The 17,982-nt window shown below is 37.8% G+C and overlaps 1 protein-coding gene across 3 annotated transcripts in view; it reads left to right on the top strand.

The window, feature by feature from the left end:
- LOC139953340 (uncharacterized) overlaps window positions 1-12,405 on the top strand; it is a 42,250-nt gene extending 29,845 nt beyond the window's left edge. For all 3 annotated transcript variants that reach the window (XM_071952966.1, XM_071952908.1, XM_071952875.1), the window contains 13 exons: window positions 26-83; window positions 281-327; window positions 735-825; window positions 1,271-1,409; window positions 1,852-1,953; window positions 2,260-2,320; window positions 2,480-2,515; window positions 3,212-3,279; window positions 4,078-4,148; window positions 4,884-4,913; window positions 5,791-6,525; window positions 7,172-7,302; window positions 9,004-12,405. In XM_071952966.1, the coding sequence (XP_071809067.1) occupies window positions 26-83; window positions 281-327; window positions 735-825; window positions 1,271-1,409; window positions 1,852-1,953; window positions 2,260-2,320; window positions 2,480-2,515; window positions 3,212-3,279; window positions 4,078-4,148; window positions 4,884-4,913; window positions 5,791-6,525; window positions 7,172-7,302; window positions 9,004-9,060 (1,626 nt within the window). In that variant the 3' untranslated portion in view covers window positions 9,061-12,405. The remainder of the gene's footprint in view (window positions 1-25; window positions 84-280; window positions 328-734; window positions 826-1,270; window positions 1,410-1,851; window positions 1,954-2,259; window positions 2,321-2,479; window positions 2,516-3,211; window positions 3,280-4,077; window positions 4,149-4,883; window positions 4,914-5,790; window positions 6,526-7,171; window positions 7,303-9,003) is intronic.
- The last annotated feature ends 5,577 nt before the right edge of the window (window positions 12,406-17,982 follow it).

The following is a 17,982-nucleotide window of genomic DNA, read 5'->3' as shown; positions in this document are numbered from 1 at the left end:
TATGGTTTGATTTGCCTATTTTCAGGTATTGAAGGATTGTCTACTCCAGCTGAAAGGACTCGATGCTGATGATGATGAACTAGGTAAGGTCATGGGTCAAAGGTCAAGAACCAGCTACGTCTGGCAATTTAACAAATTACCAAGATTTTGCTCTATGTTTGCATCAACATACTTGCTTATGAATACTGGCTGTGATCCATAAAATTATTAAAACAGTATTAGACTCTGTGATTGTCTCTACCATTTGGTTCATCTGTATTTGCGTTTTTTGTGTGTGCAGGGAATGATAAAGAGGGCAAAGTTCAGCAGCTTATGGATGTAACCAGAGTAAGTATCCATGTACACATAAACATTGTAGTGTCACAAAAATATATTTTCAACAACTTATGCAGCTGTACACACTGCCAACGTGAATTGGGTTCTTAAGATACATTGAGAAGTAAATCAAGATGGCTGCAAAATAAAACAATTGAGGCTTTGTAGATCGGGTGATTGATATCAGTTGACTGTTTTGACTTAGTTTGAAATTTGATTAACTTACACGTGAAAAACATAACAACTGCAGGGGGTCTCTTAAGCTTTTCCCTGCTTCACGAGTTTCACAAAAAGTTTCATTTTCAACAACTCATGTAGCTGTACATACTTCTAGCACCAGTCGGGTTGCTTAAAATACATTGATAAGTAAACCAAGCTGGCTGAAAAATTAGTTCATGGTGTTTGATTCTTGGTTTTAGGTGAGCGCCAAATTATCCCTTGTTGAAGGAGAGAAGACTGAGCTGGAGGCAAAGTATGAGGCTGAAGTCAAAGGCAGACGAGAACTGGAAGGTAAGAAGAAAGATGTTGAAATGTTTCTCCATTCCAGCAGGACTGTGACTGTTATTATATGCACTGATTTGTCATTTTGTTTAACGATTGATTGTTGATGCCAATGTAGTTTAAAAACCTATAACCTTAAAAACCTATAAATTTATTCTGTGACCATTATCAGGATTTGAATTTCGTTCTTGAAGGGGCACAGCAATTTCCTTCAATTTGTATTGGAACTTTGCAAAGGGCTCCACAGCAAAAGCACAGGGCATCACAGCAATTGCTGTGGGTGCCGTGGGTTTGTTCGAGGCCTGCTGTTTTGGGCTGAATTGGGAGACCAAGTCACAGCTGTTGGCCTCTTAAACACCATTGATTCTTGACATGCAAATGTTTGGCTTTACATGATTGGATGAATGCCTTCTCTCTAGAGTAATCCTGGGGTGTCTCATTCATTCACTTGCAGCCAAAGTTGGGGCCCAGCAGCAGGAGGTTGACACAGCCAAGGCCAGTTACAAGAAGGCTAAGAGCAGCCTAGATGAAGCCCTGACCAAACTAGATGTCATGACTGAGTACTTCAAGAACAAAGAGGTTGACTTGCAGAGGTCAGTATTGTCAGGCACAACCTTTCTCCTGAAGACGATCAGAGCATACTGATTGAAGCGTTTAGTCTTTGACCACCAGTTGATTTCAGAGTCAACACTTCTCAATAAAAGAGATATTCAAACTGTGTTTTAACGCAAACCTCTGTTTTATACTTCCACCGTGCAAAGTTTCAAATCCTACTTGATCACAACTTCGTTTTCAGGGTTGATGGCTCTTGCCGTGCCATTTTTTCCCTCTGCTTGCTCATAACCCCTGGAATTGTTTTTTTTTAAATGTGGAAAAATATGGCACAATTTATTAGGCCTCAAACATTCAGTGGTTTTAAGTTCATTTAAAACAAAAACTTAAAGACTGTTTTCATAAGTGAACACTTGTCCTGTCCTTGAGACCTCTGTGTTGTCACAGGTTGTGAAATTGATGTGTATAATACTTGTTTTTTAGGAAGCTTGGTCGTGAAGAGGCACTACGTCTTCACAGTGACTCCAAGCTAGAGAACGCTGATGAGAAAGCGGCTACTGCTGAAGTGGAAGTCACCAACTACAGGTGGGTACAGCTTCAGTTATGACAGACCATTTAGTTGACCCATGCACCACGTCACATCACTACAACCTATCTCCTTAGAATTGCATCCTAGATTCAGACCCTTTTGTTGCCTGATTGTGGAAGCTCAAAGTCTGATGCTCAGGTTAAGAGAGATTTCTTCTGCCTGCCTTATCACCCGTCCTTAAACAATGTTAACAAAGTTTAATTGATTCTCCTGTAATTATGTTACTTTGCTAATGTTGTTTTGTTAGAGATCTATTCACCACTTGGTAGGTTTTAAATATAGTTTGTGTTATTTGTTTACAGGACACAGATCAAAGATTTGAAGGAGGAATTGGTGAAGGCTGAGAGGAATTACAGAAATCAAGTAAGAAAATGAAACAGTTATTACAATTTATGGACAATGTTATTGTCTGTGTAGGTCTGAACCACAATAGTCTGTTGTTGTTATGTCTTGTTCTCACAAAGTATGATGTGAAATTTAAATTGCATTTAGTCTGATGGTTGTATTCTTATTTCCTAACAGGTTGCTGCCCATGAGAAGAAAGCTCATGATAGCTGGGTAAGTACAAGATGTTTGTCGGTTAGAGCAAAGGGTTGTCTTACAGGCAGTGGACACTATTGGTAATTACTCAAAATAATTATTAGCATAAAACCTTAACTGGTAATAAGTAATTGGGAGAGGTTGATAGTATAAAACATTGTGAGAAACGGCTCCCTCTGAAGTGACGTAGTTTTCGAGAAAGAAGTAATTTTCCATGAATTTGATTTCGAGACCACAAGTTTAGAATTTGAGGTCTCGAAACCAAGCATCTAAAAGCACACTAATTTGTGCAACAAAGGTGTTTTTCTTTTGTTATTCTCTTGCAACTTCGATGACCTTTTGAGCTCAAATTTTCACAGGTTTGTTATTTTGTGCATATGTTGGGATACACCAAGTGAGAAGACTGGTCTTTGACAGTTACCAATAGTGTGCAGTGTCCATAATGAATACATGGAAGGAAGGTGGAGAAGGAAACAATTTGGCGTTTATTTGGGGCAAATATGCTGAAGGGAAAGCTTGATTTAGGAAGAAGATGAAGTTTTAAATGAATTCACAGAATGTGAGTTATAAGGGATTTGGAAGGGACAGAGGGCAGGTAGGCCAAAGGGCATTCAGGACTAGCTGAGAGAGGAAGGTGCAGTTTCTGAGGATGCAGCCGGCATGAAGTCTTTAACTTTTTATATTTATCGTGGTTTTTTTTTTTTCGATTTGTAGATGTCTGTTCGTAATGCTGAGAGGGAATTACAAGAAGCTAAACGAGAGGCTGCCAATCTTAGGCACAGGTCAGTTACTACTTATCTCAAATAATTGTCTTGTCTGATTTGTGACAACATTTTCTACTTGTGTTCAATAGTTGGATGAGTTTAAACCAAATTACAAGATACTGAGCAATGTTTGCACCATTTGGAATGCAGTGTTACACACGTATTTTGTGTGTGGTTCCAATATGAGAGCTAACCCAAGTGGGCGCCATTGATAGACAGTTGGAAATGCCTTATTTTTGTTGTGATTTTTCTTCTATGCTATCTTCCATGTATAGTTTGCATCTTCTGATTGTTAATCTTTTATATTTTGTTGTATTGACAATAAATTGTATTTTTTAAGTCATCCACATTTGTATACTCTTGTGCAAATAACTAATTTTGTTTAGGTAATTCAGTATAAGCTATGTTGTTTATTACCATTTCTTGTATTTATTATTGTGTATGTGTGAGAAACATGATTATATTTAACAATCCCTTGTTTGTAGTTGCAAAATTAGTATACTTGTTTGTGGTAAAATGTTATTTATTGTACATATATTTTACATCAGGAAATTGAACATGATATTGGCTAGATAGCTGTGTTGGTAGAGCACCTTCATTTAAACCGAGAAGTTGCATGTCCAAATCACACTCTAGTCAATTTTATTTTGTTCAACCCATAATTGGTTTATATATGCCCAGTCACTTTCCCTTGTGGTTTATTACTTGAAACGAATAGGTTGAATAACGTAAGAATCAAATTGAACTTAACTGTCATGTTTGTGGATCAAAATGAACACATTTGTAATAATTGATTTTGATGTTATTGTTACTCAGGCTGACAGAGCTTGAAGGACGACGAGCAAAAACAGAAGCAGCTCCGTTGTTCAAACCATCCCCATCTGGACGTAAGTCTATCACCATTTTAATTCCTTTTTGTGTAGGTGTAGAGTAGTTTTTAAATACAATATAGATGTGGAAGGTACAACATTGGAAATTAAGAGCACTTCAACCTATGGATCTCAATTGCTTATTATGTTCAGCTATTAACTAATTATTTACTGCTGCTGTTTTTAATTGCTAGTTTCTTGTAGAATATTAACCAGGGTTAGGGAAGTTCTCAGTTTATGGTGCTCAACATGATTTCAGCAAATTGTAGTGATCAATAATGTTTCATTTTCAAAAATGGAATATTTTCTACAGCCTCACATATTCATTCAGAGCCGTGCTTTCTCTTTTAAAACCTAGATGTATTATTGTTTCCTTGGTTAAAATAACAGACAACACAATCATTCGTTGAAATGCTTTCCCCTTGGAATGTGCTCATAACATTCATGCATGCTCATAGACACTTTTGGTTGGCAAACGTTGTATAGTTGTGCACTGGGCTGCCACACAGAAATGCTTTGATGTTCCCTCATTTATTCTAGTCACTGGCGTCAGTGCATTGTCGCAATGTGCAATTTGCATAATTAATGGGCAAAGTCTATTACATTTATTCCGTAGACCACTCCAGTTCGATGCTTTTTCTCATTAACAATTAGTCTGATAACTGCAAACTTAACTGCAGTCTGCACTGATATCTAACATTTTGTATTTAATCTATGGGTGCTTATTGGTCACTAATTATCATTGATGTACAGGTGATGGGTCTCCGCCGCCTACTAAGCTAGGTATGTCAAACACTGCTAAAGACCTGGGCCCAATCTCATGGAGCTGCTTAAGCACAAAAGGCAGCTAAGCACTGCATAATTATGCTTAACATAATGAGGTTACCAGCCGAACTACCATTTCAAATGTTCAATTTGTGACTGGTATCCTGGGCATTTCTGCATTGCAGAAATTTGTTGAGCAACATTGTCTGCTTATAAGCAGCTCTATGAAATTGAGCCCTGTTTATCTTAATCCATGCAAATGCAATGGGAAGCTGAACCCATGAAGTTGATTCATAGAAATAGTACTCTGAGAATGCTAAGGTACCACCACACAAACAGTAGCTGAGCATAACAAAAACTACACTTAACCAGAACAAGGTTACCAGCAAAACTATCTTGTCAAAAGTACAATTTGTGACCGGTATCTTGTTTATTTCTGCATAGCAGAAATCTGTTAAGCAATATTTTCTTCCCTTTGCAAAATGGACTTGCCCTCTCAAAGATGAAATTCCAGGCCTGTGTCATGGTTTCCATTTATTTGCATTCAACCAAACTTTATGCTGCACAATGCATCTGTTAAAGGGTCCCTTCAAATGTTATTAACAGAGATTACTTTGTGCTGATTTTCTTTGCCGATTTGGGTACGGTTTGCACTATATAGCTCAGGAATGGCTTAGCCTACTTCCTGTGTCTGCTCACTAATAATAATTATAAGTTACAGTTTTGATTATTTATAAACAAATTAAGAGGTCTGTTTTAATATAAAATGTATTATTTCCTTTGGATTATTTTGATTAAGATATAGTTTTGATCTCTTTAAAAATGAGATTCTCATGGGATTCAACGCATAGTTTAATAAAAACTAAACGATTAATATCTTATATTTGTGTTATAGGAGCACCCAGCAGAAACAGCCTTCTAGCCGATACCCCTTCACCACCACGCCTAGATCAATCCCGAGCCTTGTCCCCAGGGCGTCCCATATACCCTGGAGACCATCCCCCATCACCCCCAGTAGACAACGACTATCGACGTTCATCAAGATCCGGCAGGGACTCCGGCCCACCCACATTCCCTGACGATGGACCTCCCCCTCCTCACATGCGCCGTGATATGGACTACCCCCCAATGGGGAGGTTACCCCCTCCTGGGCGTCACTCCAGAGGTCCCCCTATGCATGACATGGATGACTACCCCCATGATATGAGGGACTACAGCCCGGACGGACCCCCTCCTGATTTTGGATTTGACCCGCACGGTCCCCCACCTCCTGATATGGACTTTGGTCCCCACGGTCCGCCCCCATTTAACGGACCACCCCCTCCTATGAGGCATCCATTCCCACCAAGAGACTTTCCCCCTCATCCGGATGATTTTGACCATCGAGGCCCCGTACCAGATGACCGGGACTTTGGGCCACCGATGGGCGACCATGAGTTTGGACCGCCTCGTGGGTACGGACCTCCACCCCCAGGAATGGACTTTGGGCCAATGGGCCCTCCTCCACCTGGTGGTCCAATGCATGGTCCAGGGCCATTTCCGAATGATATGGGGCCCCCGCCCATGGATAGAAGGGAACCTCCTCCCCCTATTGGTAGACCTGGACCTGCACCAGGACCCCAAAATCCTGGTAAGTATGTTTGATGAATCAGATAGACATTCTTTAATATATTACGTAGTGCATGGTTTCAGTTTAAAGCTCCCAATTGCATCAGTCTATAATCGCAACCAACAAATACCCTTATGCCAGTAGCACTCAATTACTTTCAAAGACCCGCTTTTACAATATGTCATGTGTGTTGATAATGAATGTAACTATGTCAATCTGTTACATAATAGAGAAATATTTCGCTCTGAAAACAGCTTGGTTCATACTTCCAGCGAATGTGAATGTGAAAATGATATGAATTTTGACGTCACAAATTTGCAACAAGTATTCGGAAGGGTTGCCCTATGCTCAACTCCTGCGAAAAATTTGCAGCGAGAACAGTTCAGTGACATCACATTCACATTTGGCTCTTGGGTTTATTTGATTTTTGTAACTAATATTTCAATGCATTTTTAAACTCTTTTATTACATTGAATCAATTTTGGCATTTGGGACACCTGTTTTAATTTGAATGTGTTTGTAATAAATATACCAGTGAGAAATATATTTGCAGGAAATATGAATGGTTATTCCTCCCCAACAGTATACAAATGAAACCATTCATTGAGTTGTTATAAACTTCCTTGATGCTTTTGACTCATCTGCAAAAATCTTTTATCCTAACCAGGTATCCGACCCAACAGCCGTGGTCCCTTTCCGCCCCAAACAGGTCCTTCACCCTCTGGAAGATTCCCACCGAGTGGCCCTCCATTTGGGACTCCCACTGGACCCCAAAGAAGAACATCAACTCCGCTAGAGGTGAGTCCAAAACTGCAACATTTTAGGACACTCCTGGTTACAGGCCTGGAATAACACTCGGGCCATGGCCTCCATTGTCCCTGGTCTTTGCCTTGGTGCCCTTCAAAAGTTTCCCATTGACTTTAAGATTTTCACATGGAAGTGCCCTTTGCAAACTAAAAAAGGCCTTGCTCTTTCAACATTTTTAAAGAAGAAATTCGAGGAGTGGATTTCACAATTTAAGAAAAAAGAGATAAGACAAGCCTTATCTTGGGACTAGTCTTATGTTTTTAATATCTCCTAGGACTAGTTCTAACTCTTTTTGAAATTGACCCCTGGTCTGGAGTGAATGTTTTTTTCAGCTGTTGGTGAAATCTTTTTGAGGATATAAAAAAAATTGTGTAAACCTTATCTTACAAAATGAGTACAAGGTCACGTTGTCATGAGTAATCAACAACTGAAAAGACTGTTTTAGTCTGCCTGTCTTTTTAAGTTTACAGTAACTTGCATGGTAGAAAAGAAAAAAACTGATGCATCGATATGTACAGGTTGTCATCGAAAACAGTTTTTACACCACGATTTTAATAATAATAATAATAATAATAATAATAAACATTTATATAGCGCCAAATCCATTAAAAATGCTCCCAGGCGCTTTACGACAACAAAAAATTTTAACCACAAAAATCCATAAAGTATGATCATAAAACAATAAAGATACATGTACAGTACAAGTAAAAAGATGAATATAATCAATCAAACACATTGAATAAAAGCCATCGAAATTGTTTGATCCAGTAAAAAACACAAACAATAATTATGATAATAAGATTTTCTACTCTTAACATCTGAATGTACTGATTCATATCTGAATGGGTTGATAACTCTCCCTACTTCTCAACTGTTGTCTCACTGATAACATACACACCCCCCAAAAAAATTAGGTTTCCACTATTTTTTTATTACCACAAGTACCCGTATTACGGGTTATGGCAATAAATTCATTCATGGTGCTCCGAGGTACAAAAGTACTTGATCTAGATCGCGTGTCTAGAAATTTTTGGTTCCATTTCATTGTGTCGATGTCATGAATCATTATTAGAGGCTACTACTGGGCCTGTCACATTTTCTAACTGAATGTACTATGTGAAGCGTCTAGCCTAGTATATGCAGCTTTACATTTTTCCTGCATCGGAATGTAAACAGAGCGCTGAAAAACAAAAATGTTCCTTTGACTTGATGCTTTTTACTGCATTTATCATTTTTAGCTGTGTCTTTTGTTCATGTCAATTACTTATTTCATGTACATTCTTGATATCTACTGGTATTTTTTTTTTTTTAGCTTTGTATTTTGTTCATGCCAATTACTTATTTCATGTATTTTTTTGATTATGAATGTTCAAGTATTATACTGTTCTGGTATTTTCATGATTCTACTGGTATATTTTTTGTTGCCAATGTCTGCATGTGTTGTTGAACTGTTCCATTTTAAACTGCATTTGAAGAATGTGTGTTTTTGTTTTTCCTTTACCTGGCGGCGGACTGCCTGCACTTGTTTGTGATTGTTTTATGACAGCTTTAGGGGCCTATATCAGTATTTGTTAACAACCTGTGAATTATTTTAATTGTGCGGCGTTAGTAATGCCTATTAGACTTGGAAAGCATTTTCTAAATTATGAATACAATTGTCGTTAATGGGTGAATTTATTTTGTTTTTTTCAGGGGACGCCTTCCACACCACAAACAAGACCCGGTTCTAGACCAGCTCAAGGACCATGAAGTACTTAACGTCTAGCAGATAATACCAAGCGCCTACCAACTTGGAGAAAACTAAATTATAAGCTTTTGTGAGTGAATGAAGATTTATTTGGCGCAATGTACTTACATCCCTGAAGTCCTTCAGTATCAATGCAGAAATTGTTTATAAAATGTTGCATAACATTCTGACCTAGCATTGCTGAATCTGCAAGGTCAATAGTTGCGGATATTTATGGTCCGTCTTTTTTTTTACATCTTCATTTGGGTATGTTCTGTTTTTTTAAATGCAGATTTTTGACAGTGTGTTTTCTGCATGATAATTTGTGTGCACAACTTTTGTACTCGCTAATACCGCGTCATTAAGAATTATGAACAGAAACATTGCTGAAGCTACAGTAAGTTTTGTTTTTCCTGCCCAAATTTTCAGAGCAAAACAAACAGATTGTTAAGATGATTGTTACTATTGTGAAATGAGGATCCAAGTGCTTCCATTACAATAGTAATACTTTCATTTGGCTACACAGGTTTTAAAATAGTGTGTTTGTGTTGGAAGTTGAATCTCAGCATGATGGAAACCCAGTCCAGAAAAATTTGTAAGAGCCATCAAAAGGTTTTTTCATTCTGATGAGAATGTCTGAAACAGTGACCAGATCTAATTGATGGAAGCATTTTGTAGGTTTATCAGGCACTCTTTCTGTAACCCCTAAAAGATGTTTTCATGAAACCCTTGCAGACTTTAAAGGGGCTCATTCTTCATGATCATTGAGGGCCTGTTGCTGTACATGGCATAATGATCTCTAGCCAAATGACTGCGCCCACAGGCTCACTGACCTTCACTATAGTTATGGCCAGCACACGCGCTGCGCATGCAGTAAGTGGGTGACACACGGTTCAGACAGGTGCCATACTAAAAAGATTAGGAGCGACCTTAGATTGACCAAAAAAACTTTTGGTTTCAGACGGACAAACTTAATATAACAATCAGGTTCGGCTGATGACAAGGCGGACATCTGAAACCAACATGCTCCAGAGTTGTTCCGAATGACTGCAACAGTCGATCTTTCAACTACCATTACGCCCAGTTGCTCATAACTGTTTCAGACGTATCATTTGGTTTGGCGCGACACTAGAGTGCCTGTCTGAACAGCAGTTAGAGTTCATAATTCCATCATGTTCAGCCACAAGCCTGACGACAGTGCCCAATTAAATATTGATGTGGCTCATCATTACATGCTTCCAGTCCAAAAGTCAGTCTTAGTCTGTAAATGTGTTGTTATTGTTGTTATTGTTGTTTTTGTTTGTAATGGGTGTGCTTTGGCACCTTTTTTTTGGCGGGGGGGGGGGGGTCTTTTTTTTTTTCAAAATCTCATTTTCTGCATACACGCTTTCTCTATGGATAGGGTAACTAACTGTCTGCAAGTTACTTGGTCACAGATGCATGAGGTGTGTTCTTTTCTCGGATATGTCATATTTTTTGTAAAATTCATTTGAGGCTTATGAAACAGTTCCTTGTCAAATATTGTGCATAGCTGCCAAAATAAGGTTAATGAGATAATGGGGGAAAGATTGTTTGATGACATACTGTAAACAATGATTTTGGTTTTAAATTCATTGCCGTTAAATTATTATTATTTTTTTTAGGATGATTTAATGATTGATTTTGTTGTTACTTCTTTAATGAAGTGGCGTATTGATTGGTACCATTTTAATATTATGGGAATTTAAGTCCAAATTACAATTGGTGGACAAAGTTTTTTTAAACCTTGTAATTGAACTATTAGGATTTAGAATATGAAAATTTATTTATGATTTATGAAGTAGATGCATGTTATTTTAGACTATTGACAGTCCCCTAGCCCCTGAAATAGAGTCAATGCTTCTTTACAGAAGGTTTTTTCTTGGGTTCGAATAAACCCATTTTTGTGTTCACCTTGTAGATATTTTATAAAATTCATCAAAGAAAATGGTCTCTGCTTCCAAATGCTGGTTGTTCTTCTTAAGGCATTGTCAGACATTTTCATTGTGATATTGTTGTTTATTGTTTTTGGTCTGTTGCTGTTGTTATTGTTGGTGTTATTATTTACCATCTTGTTTTGTAAATTCACCAGCTTTAAAAAGTGCAATAAAATACATCAGCAGTTTCTGTTGGGCATGCCCAGAAAAGATAGTTACTGCTACCAAATATTCAGCATTAAAGTTACACATAATTAAAGGTATTATACGGGGGTCTATTTCACAAAGAGTTAGGACAAGTCTTAACCTAGGACTAGTCCTAGGAGATTTTAAAATATGGCTAATCCTAAGTTAGGACGAAGATTAGTCTTTACTGTTTGTGAAATCGACCCTGGATTGATAGAGCTGACGGATAAACGTACACTGTTGAAAAAACCTGTGGTTAATGCATTGTGTGTGCCCGTAGAAGAAAAAAAAGTGAAAACCATGCACAATTTTCAGCATGTAAACCAATGGCATTAATTTTGGTTTCAACAACTGAAATCAGCTGTTGCATTTTGTTAGGTTTTTAGATATTTCTTTAATATTGACCCCACTTTGGAGGGAAATATTTCATGGGGGAAAATGGTGCTAGTATATGGACTTCATAATCAGTAAGCTTTCAGAGTAAAGTTAAAGGCACTGGACACTATTAGTAATTACGCAAAATAATTATTAGCATAAAACCATACTTGGTAATGAGTAAAGGGGAGAGGTTGATAGTATAAAACATTGTGAGAAACGGCTCCCTCTGAAGTGACATAGTTTTCGAGAAAGAAGCAATTTTACGCGAATTTGATTTCGATACCTCAGATTTAGAATTTCTAAAAATCAAGCATCTGAAAGCACACAACTTCATGCAACAAGGTTTTTCTTCTTTCATTATTATCTCGCAACTTCAACGACCAATTGAGCTCAAATTTTCACAGTTTTGTTATTTTACGCATATGTTGAGGTACACCAGGTGAGAAGACTGGTCTTTTGACAATTACCAATAGTGTCCAGTGTCTTTAAACAACGATATAATCCTTACCAATCCCTAATAATACCTTTAAGAATTTGATTCATGGTACATGTAAAACATATAATTATCAAAGTATCTATTGTTATTGAAAGCTGAAAGTCAATTACTTTTCGTAGTTAGAAAAACCAAGAAGCAACAGAGCTAAGTGAATGGCTTTCACCATGTACATAAAAAGATTTATATTATTTGCATGTTCAGAGTTATGTAGTCAACTTTTTGTTTTCATTTTAAACATACAATGCAACAAGTTGTCCTCAAATAATGGGTTGTGGATTTAAATTCTTTGACACAGACTGTCTGGACTAACAGCTGAGAATTAGTCCGAATAAAAAATACCCAAACTGTTGAAACACTGCGTACTGAGTTCCGTTACTTATTTCTGCCTTTTGATTGTATCACATTTAACAGTGATGGAACAGAATTCTAAATCAGGAAGAGGATATAAGCTTATAGATGAAGGCAACATCAATCATGCTAATAGGACATGCCATAGTCTTTTAAGACTATGGCATGTCCTATTAGCATGATTGATGCCTGTAAGGAATTTAATTCTCAGGTTTTCCAAAAAACACCTGTCACTCTGAGAAAAAGAAAGTACTTTAGCAAAAGGAAACTTAATCACACAAAACCTTCCCGGGTGTCAATAAAGAACTAGGATGATCAAGTTTCACAATCGTCAATGATAAATGTCGGTCATTTGAGATGAGCAAGAGTTAAGTTGAGAGAAAGATAAAAACATCTCGAGTCCAATAGGTGTCAACCAAAGGTGTTTTGAATGTCACATTTCCATTTCCATGATAGTCTAACTTGGCCACCCTCCTCCATGAACCAGGAATCATTAAGTTATGAACTGGGGTCAAGACCATGAGAATGTATATACTCATCTTAAGTAAGATTTAAAGATTAAGATTCAAAATATTTATCATCATGATGAAAACATGAAATTTGTTTTCCTTGTGTATATAAGGAGAATACAATGTACATATTTTTAAAATACTACATGTAGTACTAAATAAGGTATTTTTTTAATTCTAATTTGTACACAACCCAATCCTGTCAACTACGGTCAAACATAACAAACTGCGCTGGTGGGCAACTAAAAAAAAACCATGAAAAACCCCCAGGATATGCGCACGGAGAGCTAAATTAAGAAGACGTTAAAAAATAAAAACCGGAAATGTACTTGGGTAACTCTGAAAGGTCACCGTGGTCAAGTGGTTAGACTGCAGGACTTGCAATCACAAGGTTGTGGGTTCGAATCCCCCAGCTAACCGCTGATTTCACAATGACTAGAATAAATATCGTCGTCGAGTAACTGAATCACAATTTCTTGATTTGTGTAATTCATAATCGTAGACGTTAAACCAATGTTAATGAGAGAGATTGGCTGTTGCCAGCTTGGCTTTTATATCCCCTTGTGGGAGATTGCCGAGTTCCCTTAATGGGAAGATCATTCAAACAAACAAACAAACAAACAAACAAACAAACAAACAAACAAACAATCCTTAATACATGAAGCCATGGACTATGTATATGGCCCTATCAACAAATACACACAGCCAAAACACTGAGCCCCTTGCTCTGAATGCTAACCATTAAAAGGCTAACCATTCAATCCACTCTCCTTTGAATCTCTCTTAAATAATTGCCTATTAATGTAGATCATTTAACACACACTGACAAACACATGAAGGCACTTAACCTGGCAATTTGTATTGTCATGTGTCACTTCTGGATAATGTATCGCTGTGTTAGCAAATAATAGCATCATGGTAAACTGTAGCATGATGTGACACTCAAATTGCCATGCCACAATGTATTAATGACAACGTATTATAATTTCATAACAAAATACAATAAAGAGGTATTTTTTTAGCACTTACTCAGCGGGGGGGGGGGGGGGGGGGGGGGGTATGGATTGGAATATCGGCTCTTCTGTAATTCTCTTTGTTGGACTATACAGATTGGACAGGTGCCACACAGATATATGGTATATTAATTTTGGTTTTTACCCATACACCGATGTGTGTTAGCACTGTATACTCAGTACTTTCCCGAGTCCTGTGAAAAAATATCACAGGCATGTTACTCGGGTGGGATTCGAACCCACGACCCTTGCAATTCTAGAGCAGTGTCTAACCAACTAGACTACCGAGGTTGCCCGGCAGCTAGAGGCAGTTCGAATCCTATGTTTTGGCAGCGGGTACCGCAACGATTTAATAGATGTTAAATTTGCATCGGGGATAAAGAATATTAATTTTGGTTTTTACCCATACACCGATGTGTGTTAGCACTGTATACTCAGTACTTTCCCGAGTCCTGTGAAAAAATATCACAGGCATGTTACTCGGGTGGGATTCGAACCCACGACCCTCGAATCCCACCCGAGTAACATGCCTGTGATATTTTTTCACAGGACTCGGGAAAGTACTGAGTATACAGTGCTAACACACATCGGTGTATGGGTAAAAACCAAAATTAATATTCTTTATCCCCGATGCAAATTTAACATCTATTAAATCGTTGCGGTACCCGCTGCCAAAACATAGGATTCGAACTGCCTCTAGCTGCCGGGCAACCTCGGTAGTCTAGTTGGTAAGACACTGCTCTAGAATTGCAAGGGTCGTGGGTTCGAATCCCACCCGAGTAACATGCCTGTGATATTTTTTCACAGGACTCGGGAAAGTACTGAGTATACAGTGCTAACACACATCGGTGTATGGGTAAAAACCAAAATTAATATTCTTTATCCCCGATGCAAATTTAACATCTATTAAATCGTTGCGGTACCCGCTGCCAAAACATAGGATTCGAACTGCCTCTAGCTGCCGGGCAACCTCGGTAGTCTAGTTGGTAAGACACTGCTCTAGAATTGCAAGGGTCGTGGGTTCGAATCCCACCCGAGTAACATGCCTGTGATATTTTTTCACAGGACTCAGGAAAGTACTGAGTATACAGTGCTAACACACATCGGTGTATGGGTAAAAACCAAAATTAATATTCTTTATCCCCGATGCAAATTTAACATCTATTAGATATATGGTAGACAAACAAAAAAGTCCAATGGAAAAATAAAGGAAAGCAGAATAGAGTTATATACAGTGGGTACATTTATAATATGCATTGCTGTTATTTTCATTTCCTTTTATTTTTTTTATGAGCCAGCAAACATTAAAAAGGAAAACATTAACAAACTGCACAAATTGCAAATCTAAGGATCTACAATAACAACATGCACAATGGTTATAGGAAGACTACAAAACACAATACTGGGTCATTTTCTTGTGCATTACACAACATGCACAATACCTATGGTTTTAACAAGGGAAGCCTTACCTCCTTCCAAAGCAAGTATTGAAATTTATCGAGACCTGGATCCACACACTGACTGCCCCTACCCTACAATCCACAATATTGCTGACGATGGCCTTTCTGGTGAATTTCAAACAAAATACCAGCCCAGAGTCATCATCAGTTGCTCTTTCATGCGTGCAAAATGATATCTCATGCATGATGGATGATGGCTATGTGACCCCTGTGAATCTGCTTGCTCGTCTTTACTCTGCTTATTAGCCTCCTTGATATCATTGGCATATAAAATACCTCTGTAAATTGTGCCATTCATATGGGTGAATATCCTCAATGTGTTCGATTGGTGCTTCATCACCCAATCAGGTTGTTTATGATTTCTCAGTCCCTCAATGTTTAGTTCTTAGACCTCTGTGGTTCACGGTGTACACCTACAAAGTTCAAAACATTATTTTTTTAACATAATCTAAACAATCATGTGTATGCCGTTGAAACCCAGAGTGTATTTGTCTTCTAAACCTTCCCCAAAACTTGCAGCCAGCTGATGAGAGATATCAATAATGATAGTATGGGTGCAGGATAACTTCCATAAACCATAACAAAACAAAGAGTTTATGATAAATTGGTTAACGTCATGGCTTTTCAAAGTTTCTGTTCCTCTAGGTTACTCTGACCATAGAGGGTCCTTTCTAATGCTCTGACATAACTCATGTTGCTCAAATACCAGCCTGTATTCAATCTTGATACCCCATCATTATCATCCTTCGGTTGTTGAGCAGGCAATACCACTAAGATCTTTGGCAAGCGATTGTTCCAATTTGAATCTACTCATCACAGCATGTTGTCATAATGTCCAGCAAGCAGGTGATAAACAAATGTCAGAAATATTTGAGTTGCCTTTCCCATAGGGTGGTGTAGTTTATAATTCTAAAGATTTGGTATTCTGAGTATGTGCCAAGGGAGCTTGAGCTGCCAAGTTCTTACAGGCTCCATCAGAATTAGGTTTGAGTTTGTCATAGTACAGATGGTGGCATTGACTCAGTGCAATGTCACTCCATCATCATGTTTCAATTATACTACATGATTTCTAGGTTTAAAAAAATGATAACTTTAGGGTCAAATGCCACAGAGCAGGGCCCAATTTTAGAAAGTATTTCTTTAAATAATAAGCTGCTAAGCAAAAATGAGCAGGGTATGTATATGTGAGATGGCATTTTGACTGTATATGTATAACCTTCACTGGTAAAAAAGATTTGTAGTGCTGGCAATCAGTAAGTTTCAGAATTGTGTACAAGTTGTTGCTTCTTGCATTGAAGAGCTTGGATTGGCTCAGTGATATTTTCCCCTGCTTTCACCTCCAGTACACCTGGGATTGGGCTTCTATCAGTGCATACCAGACTACATGGGTTTTCACCTGCAATATTTCTCTGGGGTTTTCTACCCACATCTAAAATGGAAACTTTCTTCCTTGTCCTCTCTCCATTGGGTTCTTGGCTAGTACAGTGATTAAGTTATGAGAGTCCTTGGCTACACAACCAGACTTAATGATAATAAATTTAATTAAAAATTAATTCCACCGTGATAAACAGTGTCCGGCATTTTTTGATGGTTTATTTGAAGCTTACAACCCTCCTCCGCAAACTCCTTTCTGCCAATTAAACCCCGCTCGTTGAGCCTTAATCTAATAGTTATTAGGGTGATTAATTTTTTCTTCTTCTCAGGCTACATCCTGTCAATTGAATAAAATGCTCACATTATGTTAAACTATCAGTTTCTTTCATCCGGTGTAAGAAAAAAAACACCTAAAAACCCATGTTTTCCACTGCCAAATTTCATTTTTCTGCTGTATCCTTTAATTTTTTATATTTGAAAAAAATATAATTAGCCGTTCCAATCAAAAGTACATATGGTATAATTTCTATGACCAGCCTTCGAAAGAGACTAGGGTAAAAAAACGTCAGGCCATGGACTCATTTTTTTAAATTAATTTTTTGTATAAGTTTTTCATTTGTACTAGCACCATGAGCACTGTTTGGTGAATTTGTGAACTTCCTTAAATTGATTAAGGATGATTGTCCAGGCATGACGGTACCGTCAATGACTGTAGAGTGTGTTTATGATTTACTTAGGTTTCGATTCAACTTAACATTTATTTCAATATTGCAAAGTGTATACATCAAGTAAGGATGAGGCCAATTGAACAAAGATACAGAAACTCAGAGGTGAAGGATGTTTTTAGAAAGAGTTCTTAAAACAACCCACAAATAACCCACAGGTAAAGCCACCAAGCAATTGGTCTACCTTAATCTTACTTTCAAGTGTGCACTATTTGTCCTTCTCTATATTTCATGTCTTCTAAATTTATGTCTATCTCAAGGAGTCCGGATTTCCTTTATCATTTCTTGATTTGAATCAGGCAGAGTGGAGTTTTTGTTTGAATAGGAAAAAGGTTTACCTAAATATGTCCGTCCCTTGATGCATGTTGAGTTCAATAGGCTTTGAGCCTATACTCATGAATTTGCAATGACCATTAGATGTATAATTGTCTGACAGCATTAGACCAAATCTTCCTAGTGCAAAGCTTGTTTCCGCAGTCTTTGCATTCTAATTATGAGTTA

The sequence above is a fragment of the Asterias amurensis genome, chromosome 1, assembly GCF_032118995.1.
Source record: "Asterias amurensis chromosome 1, ASM3211899v1".
NCBI classification, from domain to species: Eukaryota; Metazoa; Echinodermata; class Asteroidea; order Forcipulatida; family Asteriidae; genus Asterias; species Asterias amurensis.
This window is presented reverse-complemented; position numbering and strand designations above follow the sequence as displayed.